Below are 16,527 nucleotides of genomic sequence, written 5' to 3'. Positions count from 1 at the left end.
TAGTATGAGAAAGATTTGATGGTCTGTTGTTAACGGAGTCCTGTAGCAGAACTGTTGATAGATAAAGCATTCAGGAGTATTTTTAGTGTTGCCATCTGTATCTTAAAACAGCATGTTCGTCAGTATGTAGAGCTGCTGCGAGGAAGGCTAAGGCCCAGTTGGAATTAAATCTGGCAAGGGATGTCAAGGACAATAGGAAGGGCTTCTTCAAATACATCAGCAGCAAGAGGAGGACTGGGGAAAATGTGGGCCCGCTACTGAATGGGGCAGGGCCCCTGGTGACAAGGGATGCAGAGAAGGCAGAATTACTGCATGCCTTCTTTGCTTCAGTCTTCACTGCTAAGGGCAGCCCTCATGAATCCTGCAGCCTGGATGTGAGGGAGAAAGTCGAGAGAAGGGAAGACTTTCCTTTGGTTGAGGAGGATATGATTAGAGACCTTCTGGGCAGGCTAGAAATCCACAAATTCGTGGGCCCGGATGGGATGCACCCACGGGTACTGAGGGAGCTGGCGGGTGTTGTTGCCAAGCCGCTCTCCATCATCTTTGAAAGGTCGTGGAGAACTGCAGAGGTGCCTGAGGACTGGAGGAAAGCCAGTGTCACTCCAGTCTTCAAGAAGGAAGACCCAGGCAACTACAGGCCGGTCAGCCTCACCTCCATCCCTGGAAAGGTGATGGAACAGCTCATTCTGGACGTCATCTCCAGACATATGGAGGAAAAGAAGGTGATCAGGAGTAGCCAACATGAATTCACCAAGGGGAAATCCTGCTTAACCAATCTGATAGCCTTCTATGATGGAATGACTGGCTGGGTAGATGAGGGGAGAGCAGTGAACGTTGTGTACCTTGACTTCAGCAAGGCTTTAGACACTGTCTCCCATAACATCCTCTTACGTAAGCTCAGGAAGTGTGGGTTAGACGAGTGGCCAGTGAGGTGGATTGAGAACTGGCTGAAAGGCGGAGCTCAGAGGGTCGTCATCAGTGGCGTGCAGTCTAGTTGGAGGCCTGTGGCTAGTGGCATCCCCCAGGGCTCGGTGCTGGGTCCCATCCTGTTCAACTTTTTCATCAGTGACCTGGATGAGGGGATGGAGTGCCTCCTCAGCAAGTTTGCTGATGATACCAAGCTGGAAGGAGTGGCTGATAGACCTGAAGGCTGTGCTGCCCTTCAGAGAGACCTGGACAGGCTGGAGAGCTGGGCGGAGACGAACCTCACGAGGTTCAACAAGGGCAAGTGCAGAGTCCTGCACCTAGGGAAACATAACCCTAGGCACCAGTACAAGCTGGGGGCTGACCTTCTGGAGAGCAGCTCTGCGGAGAAAGACCTGGGAGTGCTGTTGGACAAGCTGACCATGAGCCTGCAATGGGCCCTTGTGGCCAAGGCGGCCAACGGTATCCTGGGGTGCACTAGGAAGAGTGTTGCCAGCAGGTTGAGGGAGGTGATCCTGCCCTTCTACTCAGCCCTGCTGAGGCCTCATCTCGAGTACTGCCTCCAGTTCTGGGCTCCCCACTACAAGAGAGACCTGGATCTACTGGAGAGAGTCTAGCGGAGGGCTACAAAGATGATCAGAGGGCTGGAGCACCTGCCCTACGAGGAAAGGCTGCGAGAGCTGGGCCTCTTCAGCCTGGGGAGGAGAAGACTGAGGGGGGATCTTATCAATGTGTCTAAGTACCTGAAGGGAGGGTGTCAAGAGGATGGGGACAAACTCCTTTCAGTTGCCCCATGTGACAGGACAGGAGGCAATGGGCAGAAATTGAAGCACAGGAAGTTCTGCCTGAATGCGAGGGGGAATTTCTTCACTGTGAGAGTGACGGAGCACTGGCACAGGTTGCCCAGAGAGGATGTGGAGTCTCCTTCTCTGGAGATCTTCAAGGCCTGCCTGGACGCGACCCTGTCTAACATGCTCTAGGTGACTCTGCTGAGCGGGGAGGTTGGGCTAGATGATCTCCAGAGGTCCCTTCCAACCGTACTGATCCTATGAATTGCTCCAATGCATTTTGCTATCCTTTCTATAGACATCTGCTGTCTGCCATCAGTGTCTAGCATTAGTCTCAAATATTTTTAAATTTGGCCTCTATCCCTCAAACTTAATTAAAACTAGTATTGCCAAAATCTCTAATGAGTTCATTGTAGCCAAATCTTGAAGTACTCCATGTTCCTTCGCCTTTATATGCTGCCTTCAGTAGAAGTTATTTTTCTTGCAATCTTGTACTCTTTGGCTATAATTTCTGCCCTGTACAGGTTTTCTTCTCTCTTCTGATCCCTCTTTTGAATGGGCCTTTTTTCCCTCTCCAGTATTTAGTAAAAGTTCCACAAACTCAGTCCAGGATCCCCCTCTCCTCTTTCCCTACTCTATCTGCAAGTCATCTCTGTGTCAATGACTCTTAGATCTAATGGTCTTTCAGATGCATTTGTATGGTGGATAAGGAGCTTGAATAAACAACAGAGAAATGAATACACTTCCAGGTTTTATTTGCAGTCCTTTAACTCCTGGCTGTATTAACACTGCTTCCAAGCTACAGCTTCTTTGAAGATCAGTGAGGCAAAAACAGCATCAAAGAAATATGTTTTTTCATATTAGTTAAGTCATAACTCAAACAGCAATAACCAAAAAAGTTGGGTTTAAAATGTTGATTTTTCACTTATGTATTCAAATCTTTGTCCTTACTAAAAAGTTTATGTTCCAGGTGTTGGGATTCAAATCTCAAGTCAGAATTGAAATGGAAAGTTTTGCTCATTTCAAAAGTTGTTTGTTTGCAACTAGTTCTGTAAAGAAATTTAGAAGCCTTTATTTTCTGTTTTAAAGCTGTGTATGACTGCTAGTTGTTAGAACTAGGGTCTACAAAAGCTGAATTGCCTGGTAACTGACCTGTTGATGAGTAGAGAAAGAGCATGTATAAACAAAACCTTTATAACAATTTTAAACACACCAGCAAGTGCCAGTATTAGATTTCTTAACTAAAATAATCAAGAAGGGAATTCCTGCTGCAAACTGAGAAATGTGAGTTGGTGTTTACCTAATTTCTACTTCTATTTCTACATTTTTTAAATTTCAGTTTAAGTACTTAAGGTACTGCTTACGCTATTAAGTGTCTCTCTTTTTAGCAGTGATGAAAGACTGACATTGGGCATAATGGTGAAAATACCAGCAAAACAGAAAATGGGGTAAACTTTCTGTTCTCCAAGACAGTTTTAGTTGACTGAAATCCAGAATGGAAATAGAGGAGTCCTAGCACAATTAAGTAAGCTATTCTCAGGTAGCTCCTTGTGAGGTTCTGTACTACCTAGTGTCATTTTCTATTAATTTTTGTTGAGTTCCATAAAGGAACTGTAATTTTCGATTATAACTAGTCCTGAAAACATCCTGTATATGCAAGTAGTATAATCTAGACATTCAAGCTGTCTTCTTAATATTTAACTCAATGCCTTATGTGATAGGAGGGAAAAGGTTTGTCGCGAATGTGGAGATGAAGATTAAGCTCATCAGTGGATGCTGAGACAAGCGAGTATCTTCTGATATTGCTCGTTGCATAGTTGCTGAGCTTTGTTTCACTTTGAAAAGACTTCTTATAATCTAGAGAGAATTAGATTTTAATTTAAGAACTTGCTGTCTTGATTAGCTTGCTTCCTGGATCTCCAATAGGCTCTGGGTTTCCTGTTTGGGTCATGTGAGCAGATATGTTGAAACCACACATGCACGTAGACTGAGATAGGCATATGCACGCACCAAGACAGTAGCTCTACAGTATTTTGTGCATATAAGAGATCACTGCAGAAGCATAAAAGTTCATGTAGTCCAATATCCTGCTTCTTATAGCACTCCATATTCTTTAATGAAAGTTACAGGAAGTCCTGTAATGACAAAAGCTATTCTCATGGGAAATGTCTTAATTCTTTCATCTTTTGGTGCTTGGTATATACCCTCATGCAAGGACACTTTTATCTCCTGTCTATGCATAAATTTGAGAAAGTTCTGAAACCATACAAGCATATGTTTTTCCCCTTCCATTATCCTGGTAAATGATTTCAAATTCAGTAGTTACTTTCTAGTGAGGAGCTCTAACATATTACTGTATCATGGAGTAGTCTTCTCTTGCCCACATTAGCAAACAAATCAAATAAAATTCCTGTTTATCTTCTGTTCCCTTTCCTAGGTTGAACAGATATGATATCTGCTCTTCCTTAGTCTTCCTCAGAGCAAGTAATCCCAGGTTTTCTGGGGGTTTCTAGGGAGAAGAGTATGTTTTAAGATGAATGTATGCAAGCTGTGAGAGGGAGCAAGCAGTCTGTACCATTGTCTGCCTACGTGACCTGGAAGGCTGTCAAATTAAGAACAAAGAAAGCAAAATGAAAACATTTTAAAATCTAAGATAATATAGAGAGGAATAAAGAAGAGGCTATATCCAAGAGATGCAGAGAAAAGAAATTCTGTTATGGCCTATGCATCAGTTCCGAGAAACTGGTTAACAGGTCAGATTGGACAAATTTTATCTAGTTAGTAATATGGAAATGTAATTGGAAGATCTGAGTTATTAGCAATTTTGAGAGCAAATAATAGATATTATTTGATGCTCCAAGAGAAAGCATACAATCAGGTATTTGTTTATATATGTGATAGGCAGTCAAATCATAATAAAGAACAGTAGAGAAATTACGGAAGAAATCCACTATAGAATTGAGGAGGAGGAAGAAAGGGATGTCACTTTAAGTGGCCTCTGTGGTACTATTCTCTACTCAGACGTCCTTGGAATTTTTAACTTACTTTGCTGCCAAAAACAGTGGAGCAGCGAATAAATCAGAGGATACGTAGATGCTCCATCCAGTCCTATCCTATGGTTTTCTATAACAAAACCAAAGATTTCTGTCTGCAATCTTTCTCATCTTGATCAATAAGAAGCTTATCATGGAAGTCTTTGCAGATGATTATGGTTCACTAACATGTCTGTGAGCACAGAATTAGCTGTAGTATGGTAGCATGGATATGTGGGGTTTTTACAGGGCTGAGTTTTACAAAACAAATAATTTACATGAAAGAACAAAATGAATTAGAAGAATAAGGGTAATTGAGAATGAAATAAAAATATTTCACTAGCAACCCAGCCTCACAGGAAAAGTAAAAGAGTGTATTAAAAAAGAGTATGCAAAAGAAGGAAGTGGAGGGTAATTGGAAGGGGATGAAGTAAATTAATAGCAAAAGAATTCTACTGGTAGCCTCTGTTTGCTACCAGGTAGTTAACATTTCTTCTTTTTCTGTATTATTGACATCTCTAAGTAATTCTGATCGGAGAAAAGTGGGTGATAGTCACATTGTGATGATGACAAAGTGTGCTCTCGTTTTAGCATAAAAGCTAGGCATTTTGGAAGCAGTAAGTGCTAGAAGTTTGTGTCCCAGTTCTCTAAAAGAGGTCTTCCCACAAGTAAATTTGTACCAGTCTGGAAACTGAAACTAGAGAAATTAAAGTGAGAAAAAAGCTTGATGGAATTTTTTGTTTTGAAGTTAGTTAACCACTTGAGACAGCTGATTGGGAACTGTAGTGAGTTCTGTCATACAGAATTTTACTGAAGAGTGCACTCAGATTAGTTCTTAGAAGCATACCCAGATAGGGGACAGATCTGAGAACCCGTGACTTGCGCTGTGTGAGTGGTCAGACTAGACTCTTGCACTGAAGGTTTCAGTGGATCTCCAATAATGTTTATCCCCCTACATCTGTTTATCTCATCTTGTGTCTGTTCTATTTATCTCGTCTTGTGTCTGTGGTCAAATGAGCTGCATGTCATATCCAGTTAAAAAGTTACCTGAAATTTGGTGAGAACTGATGAAAAATATCACAGTTGGTGAAGTTCTGGGCTATGTGTCTTCCTGTTATTCCTTTCAAATTAATTTTGTTTTCATGAAGCACTTCCCTGGGATCTGAAGGAGATTAAATGTTTAAATGATGCTGTTTGACAGGCAACCATGCCAGTGTATTAGTACTCCTGGTTCTTGTAGTGTTCTCAATTTATTGTTTTTCTTAATCTCATCTCCATCCAAATAGCCATTCTATGCTAAAATGTTCTGTTTTTCATGTAAGTGCTAGTTCTGTGATTCTCTCTCCATGTGTAGAACAAAGTCATGGTCCTTGGACGAATTGACGAAAGTTGAAAAACACCACGCTGAGTTCCTTACTTTCTTTTCTGTTAAAGACCTCTTTGTTTCGCAGTGATCAAACCATGATTTGGTGTGAGCAGGGAATTGAACTAGATGACCTCCAGTGGTCTGTTCCAACCTAAATTACTGTCAGTTGCTGTTAATAGGGCATGGATGATGTAGACTCTGTTCCCATGTAACTAACCATAAGCTATTTATTTAGCTGAATGGAACTGTACTTGAATAGTATCTGCATCTCTAGTAACATAATTAACGCTATATATAGTCAGTAAAGTAGATTTCTAAAATGTGAAGTTACTGTATTTTTAAATTGTATTTCATGCAAGTCTTCAGCTGTGTAGATTTCTCTTCAGAGAAGCCAGTATCTTGGAAACCTGTAACCTGTGAACTTTAGCCATTTGGGGGTTTGATAGTTGTCTCTTCTCACAATTCTGAGCTGAATGCCTGAGGACTCTGTTATGACCCTTCATATGGTCTCCCTGAGTGATTAGGTTTTTATTACAGTGCCCATACATTTAATGGCCACTTTAAAGTGAAAAAATAGTCTTGCTTTCTTAACTAGTAAAAATTGTTTTCTATTAACAATGTTATAGTTCTTGGCTGATATTTGGTTTTGAAAGACTTAATTGCACTTTTTGGAGCATTGCTTGTGATTCTTTTTGTTAACTAGAAATGGATCTTTATACTTCTCCCCCCACCCTTTCATCCCCAGGGATTTTGGCAATTGGACTTATCAATGAAGCTCTAGATGAGGGAGACACCAAAAAGACAATTCAAGCCTTACAGATTCCTGCAGCAAAATTGGAGGGTGTAACCCCAAAAGTAGCACAGCACTATCAGGATACACTACTTCGAGCCAAGAGAGAGAAAGCACAGGTGAGTGAAATTAAATGCATCTCATGAAAAGCCTTGCTATCTATGTGGTGTGATTATCGCAGCAGGAGTCCAGAAATCCAGGAAACAAAACTGGAAGTGGAGAGCTGGGCCTTCTGCATGTGTTTAACAGATCTCACCCAGTCAGTCTAGAACTTTCTATGCTAGAGAAAAAGAGATTTGCAGGCAGATTCTGTGCATGTTCACGAACTATGGAGATGACTGTAAGGATATTAACTGCATGAAATATTTTGCTACAATCCCAATGAGAGAAAGATCTTGTTTGGAGAGAAATAATATGTAATTAATGACTGCCTCTTCTATATTCACAGGGAGATCATGTTAATTCTAGTAGATCTGAACTTCTGAAAATAACTCCCTTGCAACCTTAAAACTTTTTTATTTTGTTTTGTTTTTTTAGAGAGTCCTTTATGTAAGATGTTGTCTGGAGGAATTGTTGTATACACTTTTATGGGGGGGGGGTAAGTTTCTGAAAATGAAGAATCTATTTAGTGATGAGTTTGGAGAAAGAAGTGAGGCAGATATAGTGCTACTGGCCAAAAGTATACCAATCCTTACTGTTCACCTGGTGAGGCTTTTCTTGATAAGGATAATTTTGGTGGTAGTTGTCTATATTGTTAGCTGAGAGTGGCTATCCTTTTCTAAAGAGTTGCTATTGGGTAACTGGCTAAATATTAAGGTGGAGATAGGGAAAAGAAGAGCATGTCTCATCTTACTGGATTTAGGAAGGAGGATGATCGTGTGTGTGTGTGCACGCATACATATGCACTGCTAATTTTTGAGTAGTGTGGATGAAAGGCTAATTTTTATTTTACTCATCTAATTCCAAAGAAGTAGCCAACTTTTCTGCTTTCGGTAGCCTTTTCTGCTTTGAGCTTGTACAGAATTCTACATTTAGACTAAGAGCTATCTTGGGCTGATCTTTCTTTTTTTCAGTAAATGTAAACTCACATAATGGCAATAGCTGAAAACTGAATACATTACTGATGAAGATCACTGAGCAGCTTCCTTAAAAAGGGACTTGAAAGGGTTAATGTTCCTCAGGAACCCATTTTGTGCTGAAGCATTTCTTCCTGCTGAGTCAGAATGAAATAATGAACTTTTTAAAGTGTGCACTCAGGTTTTTGCTGGGGGCTGGGAATGTCAGTTGGTGTGAAATTACCTTATTTAGGCATATGTTAAATTCAGGGCTCCTCCCAGCAGCATTGCAGTAGTTTCAGAAACTCTGAGATTATTTTACCAAAAGATGTTTTGGAGAAAATGGTCACAATCTTGAATCAACCTTAAGTCAATCTTAAGTTACTTACCAACTAGTAATTTCTGAACCTCAAGACTGGGAAGGATTATAGTTGGCAGTGAAGGCACTCCTCAGCTCCTTGTGTGAGCGGTGGAGCGTTGTATGATACATGTTTTTCATGGGCTAAGTACAAAAAAGGTAGACCCTGTGATATGATGTGCTGTGTGCACCTGCCTGAAAGCCTTCAGCAGAAAAAGAGTGGAAAAGCACAGGATGGTTTTGATGGTCTGTGAGTTGACTTCTGTGAGTAGAGACTACAATAGAGAAAGCTGTTTCTTTGATGATTCCCCCCACCCCACCTCAGCCCAGAATTTTGTCTTCCTGATACTCTCTTGGGACTATCTGGGCTTTCGTATGAAATCTTCCTGTATCGGATACATTCGTCTCTTGAATGAAAGATCATTAAGGATATCAATTTCAAACCCACAGATATGATGGGAAAAATGTAGAGAATGTGTTTAGGAAATGCTTATGTTCAGTCTGGCCCTAAAGCTCTTTAATACTCCAAATAGTGTTTTTTCATGCTGTGTGGTTATTACTGCGTACCAGAAGCAAATGTTTCCTGTGTTCTGTTTGTACAACAACTGTTGTTAGAGAGGGTCGCAGTTGCTTATTATGATTTCTTATAGTAATTACCTACAGGAAGCAACAATGGGTGGAGACAAGCTATGCTTGGCAACTGCTGAATCATTGTTCTTTTTGTATGTTTTGGGACTTGCCAAACTTTTGTCTCTTTTCTTTTTCTCAAACTTCTGCATGTAAGCTTAGTTTATTGGGTTTCTTCGACACTCTGACAAAATACAGGATACTGTGTAATAACTATTCCATAATGAGCAATCTGTTAAAACAGACTTGTAGCGTAGCTTTTAGTGTTATATATTTACATCCAGCCACAATATGTACAATGCTTTTTGGTCCTCCAGTTTGTACAATGATGTGAATTTTTATGGATAGAGACCAGAACAGTCTAATGTGTCACTAGTTACCCAGAGCTTTCAGCTGCTGCGCACAAATTGGTACCTTTTTGTTCTAAGAACTCTTTGTATCTGTGTTCTGGTAAAAGAGCTAACTTATTTTCCTGAAAGGTCATATCTTATTAGTAAATATGGCTTTAGGACTGGTTTTTGTCTGAGAGGCGGTATTGGGTCTGGTAATGCTGTAGTAGTCTTTGCTGGTCACAAAAACACATGATGTCTTTGTGGTGAAATCAATTAGAAAGATATTGAAATGCTTCTCTTTCCCTTTGATACTGAAAACTGATGTATTGTCTGTTACTGAGTATAGATTATTCCACTTCACAAAAATACAGTGAAGATGACTGCTTTTTTCCTCATAATTCTCTTTAGGACACTCAGGATGAGACAGCTGTACTTTGGCTAGATGAAATTCAGGATGGGATTCATAGGGCTAACAAGGACACAGAGGAGTCCCAGAGATGTAAGTATTGTAGTAAATATTTCAATTCATCCCTGCTATCAACCAAATACTAGTTACCTAGGGAAAGGTTCAGAGCTAAAAATGCCATGTAAATAGGCAAAGGAAGTCGATTACACTTTTGTGCTTTGGATGTGGTAATTTTTCTTTGAGGAATGGATGTCAAATTCTTTATATGTTGAATTTCTCACTCAACTTCTCTCTCTCTCTCTCTCTCTCTCTTTTTTTTTATTAATTTATTTATTTTTTTAATATATATATCATTTTTCTGGTTTTGCCTGTGAGCATGTTAGCTCATTGGACAAATCTCTGTGAAGAAGATTAGTGTTTGTAGCTAATTGTGTATCTCCTGTGGGTTGGTAGCTAAGTGGTGAGAATGTGCATGTGCACAACTTACATGTTATTGTCTGCTGCACATTAGCTTATTATTTGTGTGGTGTATTGTTGTTTTGTCTCAGTTCTATCAAGTGTTTCTAGACTACATCAGACCTTTTTAAAATACAGACCACTGTACACATCAGTGATATCCACCTTTCCTCCTTATTGCAGTTTGTGGTGAACTGACCAACCTATCATTACATCCTAGTCTTATTATAATATTATTTTCTGCCTCCAGAAGCAATAAACTAATTTTGTTGTTGTTCCTGATGGAAGTTTTCTTCGTAATAAGATGAGGTTTTTTGTTGCGGTCTGTTTGGTTTTAATTTCCGCCCTCTTTCTGCTCATCTGTTCCCTGTGAATGCTGTTTGTTTGCTGGGTACCACTTGTTTCAGACAGCTTATTTTTATATGTTTTTCCAATATGATATTATTCTATTTATCCTAAATCTCTAATTTGCTGTTCCATTTAATATCTGTACCTGCTAGCTTGCTTTGCTTGATTTGTGCAGCATTAGTGAACTGATTGTTTTCTTTCTTTATAGTGACCTTATTTTTCTTTATTCTGCATCTTCATCTCTGGTGTGTTGATAAGATTCTTTATTTTCCATTTTCTAGACTTCTAATTTGATATTACACTGATGCTTAAAGTTTTCCAAAGATGCATGATTATTCCCTTCCAATTTTGCTTCGTCTAGGCATCTAACTGTACTGGAAACTGAAAAGTTTAATCTGAGTCTGGAATTGTTTTGGAGATGGTGCTATCTTCCTTCTTGAACAGCTGGTTCAGAGAAGTTGTGGAATCTCTGTCCTTTGACATTTTTCAAAATTCAAATTTTCAGGCAAGGCCCTGAGCAACTTGATCCAGTGTTGTAGTTAGCTGTTTTGAGCAGAAGGTTGGACTGTAGTACCTCCGAGATCCCTCCAAGTACTTCATGCATCAGTGTGTCAGTTATGTAGGTTTTGTAACACAGTTGATTCCTCCCATCCTCACTCTGTTAACTCAGAAATGAGTTTGCTTTTATATTTGTGCCTTGTCCCTTTTTGTTTATAGATGTTCTAGAAGGGAGCAAAAACAACAGGTGCACAGAAAGCTGTGGGTATGTTGTGTTTCAAATGAAAGTAATTAGTTTTTATCAGTTTTTATCCTACTACATGGCCTGGTTCACTTGTTTTTGATGCCAATATTTGGTCAGTGAATTCTGCTGTTAACTGTCTAAAAAAGAGATAGAGCAGAGCTTTACCTTTTCATCTTAGTATTTGTTCCCAGCAGTACCAGTATAACGCACTATTTCCCCACCCTCATGAGCACCTGGGCAAGGCAGCAGCTTGAGTATCATACCAAGGAACATTTGGTCAAATGCAGGATTACTTGTGTTCCCTTAAACTTGAATAAAAACTTCAAATACCTGTAGTTTTCCATACTTGAACAGGCATTTTTGCAGTATTATCTAATGTTGAAAGTTACTATAGCTCATCTTTGCTGTGATAGTTTAATTCCTTTGCTCATTTTTCTCTTGCGAATATATTGGGTTTTGAGTCAGTTCTTGAGTACCCATGAAACTGCATCTTTCCTACGTCTTCATCTCTTGCCCTTCTCTGCCCCCAGTTTTTCAGATTTTGACTTGTTTACAATCTACGACTTATTCACGCTGCTGCTGTTACTGCTGGGGATGGTACTAGTCGTTGAAAGAAACCCTTTTATTCAGTTAGGCAATGTGGCTTGGCTCTGCCAGGAGAAGCTGTCTCAACTAAAACTGTTGTCAGAGTAGAGCTAGGTGGAAGGATGAAATGTAGCAAAACATTGTGGCTAAATTTGCATCACACCAGGACATGGAAGGGCCCACAAATAATGTGCTCAGAGGTACCATGCTGTGTATGACTGGATGCACTATACTCAAGATGCCTCTATACTGCAAGATGTCTCACTCTTATGTGTGTGTGCATTTTATTTATATTTGCATGTACACAAACACGGGCACACCTGTATGCAGCAGTGCACACGCACACTGTTAGTGTGTGCACATGTGCATACTGCCTTCCTCCATTCCGTTGTTTTGTTTGCTGTGAATCACTGAGCCCCTGAATGCCAAGGTAACCTGCTTCCTTGTGTTGTCAGTTTCCTTAGGAATTCTGGCCATTAATGAAGCAGTAGACCGTGGTGATATTAGCCTGACCCTGAGTGCTTTGCGCTCACCGGATGTTGGGTTATACGGAGTCACTCCTGAATGTGCTGAGACGTACCATCGAGAGCTGGCAGAAGTCAAGAGAAGAAAAAGGGCAGCAGGTGAACCTCAAATAGCTTATTGTTGGTGAGAGCAAATAAATCCAAGATTACTGCATGCAGAACAGGAGCCAGAGAAAAATCAGTCTCTTGGGAGAAGTCTTGTGTTTTAGGTGGAAATTGGGGTTTCTTTGTAAGCTAAAGTAAAAAATAATAGTAGATATTACTAGTACATATCACTAGTAATAAATAGTAGAATCTTTTCCATTTGTAGAATGTATTGCATTAGGTAGTTGCCATATTAGTTCATTGGGATCTCAGAAAAACGCATGTCCTCTTGTTTGGGGAAAGGTGCATCTGCATATGTTTACTTCCTAATTGTAATATTTGTAAGCTGGAAAAACAATACATTTGTTTTTGAGACTTACACTGCGGTTTCTGTTCTTAGGGGGCAATAGCAGTGAATGGGTTAAACATTGGGTGAGAGGAGGCTATCATTATTACCATAACCTGCAGACCAAAGAGGGAGGATGGGATGAACCAGACGGATTTGTACAAAATGATACACAGCTGTTGCGGGAGGAGATACAGGTAGGGTAGATAATACAGATTCTTTCTCTGAAAAGTTGAAGTTCCCATCCTTCTAGTCTTCAATGCAACTTGGAAAAGCTAATGCTTTAACGCAATAGATTGTCTTCTATGTAATGTCAGCGAGCTTAGTAACTCATTTTTTTTTCATTTTGCATCATCAGACTTTGTGTCAAAATTCCATGTCTCATATCAGAAAATTAATCTTTTTGGTAAATGACCATGATGCTGCTGTTCACTAAAAAGCAACTTGGAAGTTTCTCTTGTACCCAGTACAGAAAGCTAATATAACCCGACTTTCCTTGTGTTCCAGTTCTCTCTCTCTCTCTCTCTCTCTTTTTTTTAACTGCTGCTTCTTCCTGTCATAATACTAATCTAGAGCACTATCTCTGGAGTCACTGCTGCATACAACCGAGAACAACTGTGGCTGGCCAATGAGAATCTGATTACAAAACTTCAGGCTTGCTGTCGAGGATATCTTGTTCGCCAGGAATTCAACTCAAGAATGAATTTTTTGAAGAAACAAGTCCCAGCAATCACTTGCATCCAGGTAATGATGTCCTTTAATTCTGTTTGAGGCTTGTACTCTGCAGATGCTCTCTATACGTGCACATTTTGACTGTTTCTGTTCAATTCAATTATAGTGCTCAGTGATTTCCGCCTCATTTTGCAAGTTTTCTAAAGATATTTCCTTTTCCCAATGAGTTTTTGCATATGATTTGCTTTTGCATGTGATATAAAATGAATAAATTATCCTCAGACAGAATTGCAGGGAGAAGAACAAATGAGGAAGATCTTTCCATCGTTTTATTAACCAGTTCAGTGTTTTGAGAATAGGGCGGTATCAATTATATCCTGTCTTTATGCTGATAATACAGTGTGATGAGTTACTAATGTGATTCATGACAAATTGAAAAGAAGCAATATATTTTTCAGTATTCCAGACTAAGATTCCCCTTCTGTCCTCCTGTTTTAATTCCTCCAGGGATTTGGAGGATTGAGGAGATGAAAGGAGATGGTAGGGTATTCAGGGTGAGGTTGGGCGCTTGTAGGAGAACAACAAACAAATCTTTTGCCAATGTTATGACTGGAATATGTATAAATGAAGTATGTGCTTTGTACATTATCATGACTTTATTATCTGAGTGGTATATGTGTTTTCTTTCCTGCCTAAGTAACACGTACATTTAACACACACACACACTTGTGTTACACACACATGTATGTGTTTGTATACATACATATGTATATATAAAAATAAAACCTTCCGATTGATTAAAATAACATCCTCTCCCTTTAAGCGTAGTGATTAGGTCTTTCCAAACACTTGTTTAACTTTTGTTCCAAGTATTAGTAGCAGCCAGTCTGCTCAGAAGACTTGTAATTTTACATCGCTTCTCTCCAGCAGCAGCATCTACCATGTGGCCCCAGTAGAATAGTTTATGTCAGTTTGCCTATTTAGCTCTACCTTTATTCTCTAACTCTGCTTCTGGAGGTCTGGGCCCTTCATGAGGTAATTTGAAGTCTCTCATTATTACAGCTGGTGAAATAAGTAGTTAATGATTCACTGTATGTCTCCTACAGTTTGTTTGATAAGATAAGTATGTCTCTGTCACGTTTTACGTTCAGCCAAAAGGCAACTTTAAAACTGAGGAGCAGAAAGAATCTCAGAATTATAATTACCTTGCTTTACTCTGAAAAGCAAAGCAGGTGAGCATGTTTTTTGTTTTCAGTCCCAGTGGCGTGGCTACAAGCAGAGGAAGGCATATCAAATTCGTTTGGATTACTTACGAGCACACAAGGACCAAGTAGTGAAGGTATGATTCTGAGGGGGAGCCTATTCCAAATGCCATAAAACAGTTACTAATAGAAAATAATATTCAGGTTATATAAGATGACCTACAGACTTATTCACTGTCTGGATTATTTCAGATATCAGGATTATTAATCATCCCTTATCACAGTCCAGATAGTGTAAGAACTTTTGTCTATTAAAGTTACTAGGAGAGACATTTGTTCCTTTTTTGGGGAGGAGGGTGGATAGGAGGGAAGAGGAATATAATAGTCTTCTATTTTTCAAGAAGTGTTTCCTAACTTTGACTACAACCTCCTTTCTGTACAGTTCAGCCCATCACTCAGAATTGCCCTCTTCTTTCATTGTACTAATCTATTTACCCTCTCAAAATTATAATTGTTAATTTTTGTAAAATTTGTAAATTATTGGGATTTACCAGGTGTTTACAACTCAGGTACTTGAGGCAAAAAGTATATAGTTGTTGCTTTAATGTTTTGTTTAGCCTTGGTTTTCTTAACTCTTTCTCACTCTTTCCCACTCTTCGCTAATTGTTATAGTTGTATTTCTCTGAATCCCTGCTGTTTTATTTTGTAAAAAACATTTTGTAGAAAGTTTTTATCTGAGAATATGGTTATTTTTCCATAGATTCAATCAATGACCAGAATGTACCAAGCCAGAAGGCGTTACAGAGACCGTCTGCAGTATTTCAGAGACCATGTAAGAGGCTGTTCTGTTAAATCAATGCAGTATCTGACTTTTGCACTGTGCCGTGAACGAGTTCAAGTGCTCATATTTTTTATATCCTAGATAAATGATGTTATAAAAATTCAAGCCTTTATTCGAGCAAATAAAGCACGAGAAGACTACAAAACCCTAAGTAAGTATTACCGAAAGAGTAAAACTTACGTGCCTTGCATCTGTATTTGCAAGGGATGTTGCTATTGTATTTTGTAACATCAGGACAATTTTGAAGAAGCAGCAAGAGTGCAATGAGTAGGGTGCTCTTGAGGCTGAAGGAAAACTTGATTCCAGACATTGCTTTTGTTGCTGAGAAATAGAACTGCAACTTTCTAATCAGCTTCAGCAGTGTGGACTATCTTAGGTTGATATTTGCTTGATTCTTTGCAGTTCCTTTTCTCTCATGATTTAACCAAAACAGGAAATTTCAAATGTTGCCAGAAGTTGTTCAGAATTGGTGGTGTTAATTTTGTTTTGACCAGACTGCTCCCTCATGTGCTATTTAAACACTGATGAAGCACATATTAATTTCTGTTGTCTGTTGCCCAGAGAAGTTGTGAAGTCTTCATTCTTGGAGATAATCCAAAGCCATCTGGACAGAGTGCTTCCTCAACAATGTGCTCTAGGTGACCCTGCTTGAGCAGGGGGGGTTGGCTAGATAGTCTGCAGAGATCCCTTCCAACCTCAACCATTCTGTGATTCTATCCCCTGATGTTTTCTCACCTATTTTTAGTTAATGCTGAAAACCCACCTATGGCTGTGGTACGGAAGTTTGTCCACTTGCTCGATCAAAGTGACCAAGATTTTCAGGAGGAGCTTGAGCTAATGAAACTGCGCGAGGAAGTTGTAACTTTGATCCGATCCAATCAGCAACTGGAAAATGACCTCAATCTGATGGACATCAAAATTGGGCTGCTAGTGAAAAACAAAATTACATTGCAGGTAGGAAATATGCCAGAAAGAGACCAGCTACAGATTGAACTGAGCTGAGTGGCAGTTAGCAGGGAGAACTCTTGGCCTTGGTTGCTCAGTTGCTC

At 39.6% G+C, this 16,527-nt stretch overlaps 1 protein-coding gene across 4 annotated transcripts in view; it reads left to right on the top strand.

Moving 5' to 3' along the window:
• The window catches only part of IQGAP1 (IQ motif containing GTPase activating protein 1), a 76,988-nt gene that overhangs the window by 40,158 nt on the left and 20,303 nt on the right, over positions 1–16,527 (top strand). For all 4 annotated transcript variants that reach the window (XM_062584113.1, XM_062584109.1, XM_062584111.1 and 1 more), the window contains exons 15-23: positions 6,856–7,019; positions 9,681–9,771; positions 12,265–12,432; positions 12,818–12,960; positions 13,337–13,507; positions 14,691–14,774; positions 15,398–15,469; positions 15,560–15,629; positions 16,224–16,432. In XM_062584113.1, the coding sequence (XP_062440097.1) occupies positions 6,856–7,019; positions 9,681–9,771; positions 12,265–12,432; positions 12,818–12,960; positions 13,337–13,507; positions 14,691–14,774; positions 15,398–15,469; positions 15,560–15,629; positions 16,224–16,432 (1,172 nt within the window). The remainder of the gene's footprint in view (positions 1–6,855; positions 7,020–9,680; positions 9,772–12,264; positions 12,433–12,817; positions 12,961–13,336; positions 13,508–14,690; positions 14,775–15,397; positions 15,470–15,559; positions 15,630–16,223; positions 16,433–16,527) is intronic.

The sequence above is a fragment of the Rhea pennata genome, chromosome 10 (genome assembly GCF_028389875.1).
Source record: "Rhea pennata isolate bPtePen1 chromosome 10, bPtePen1.pri, whole genome shotgun sequence".
NCBI classification, from domain to species: Eukaryota; Metazoa; Chordata; class Aves; order Rheiformes; family Rheidae; genus Rhea; species Rhea pennata.
This window is presented reverse-complemented; position numbering and strand designations above follow the sequence as displayed.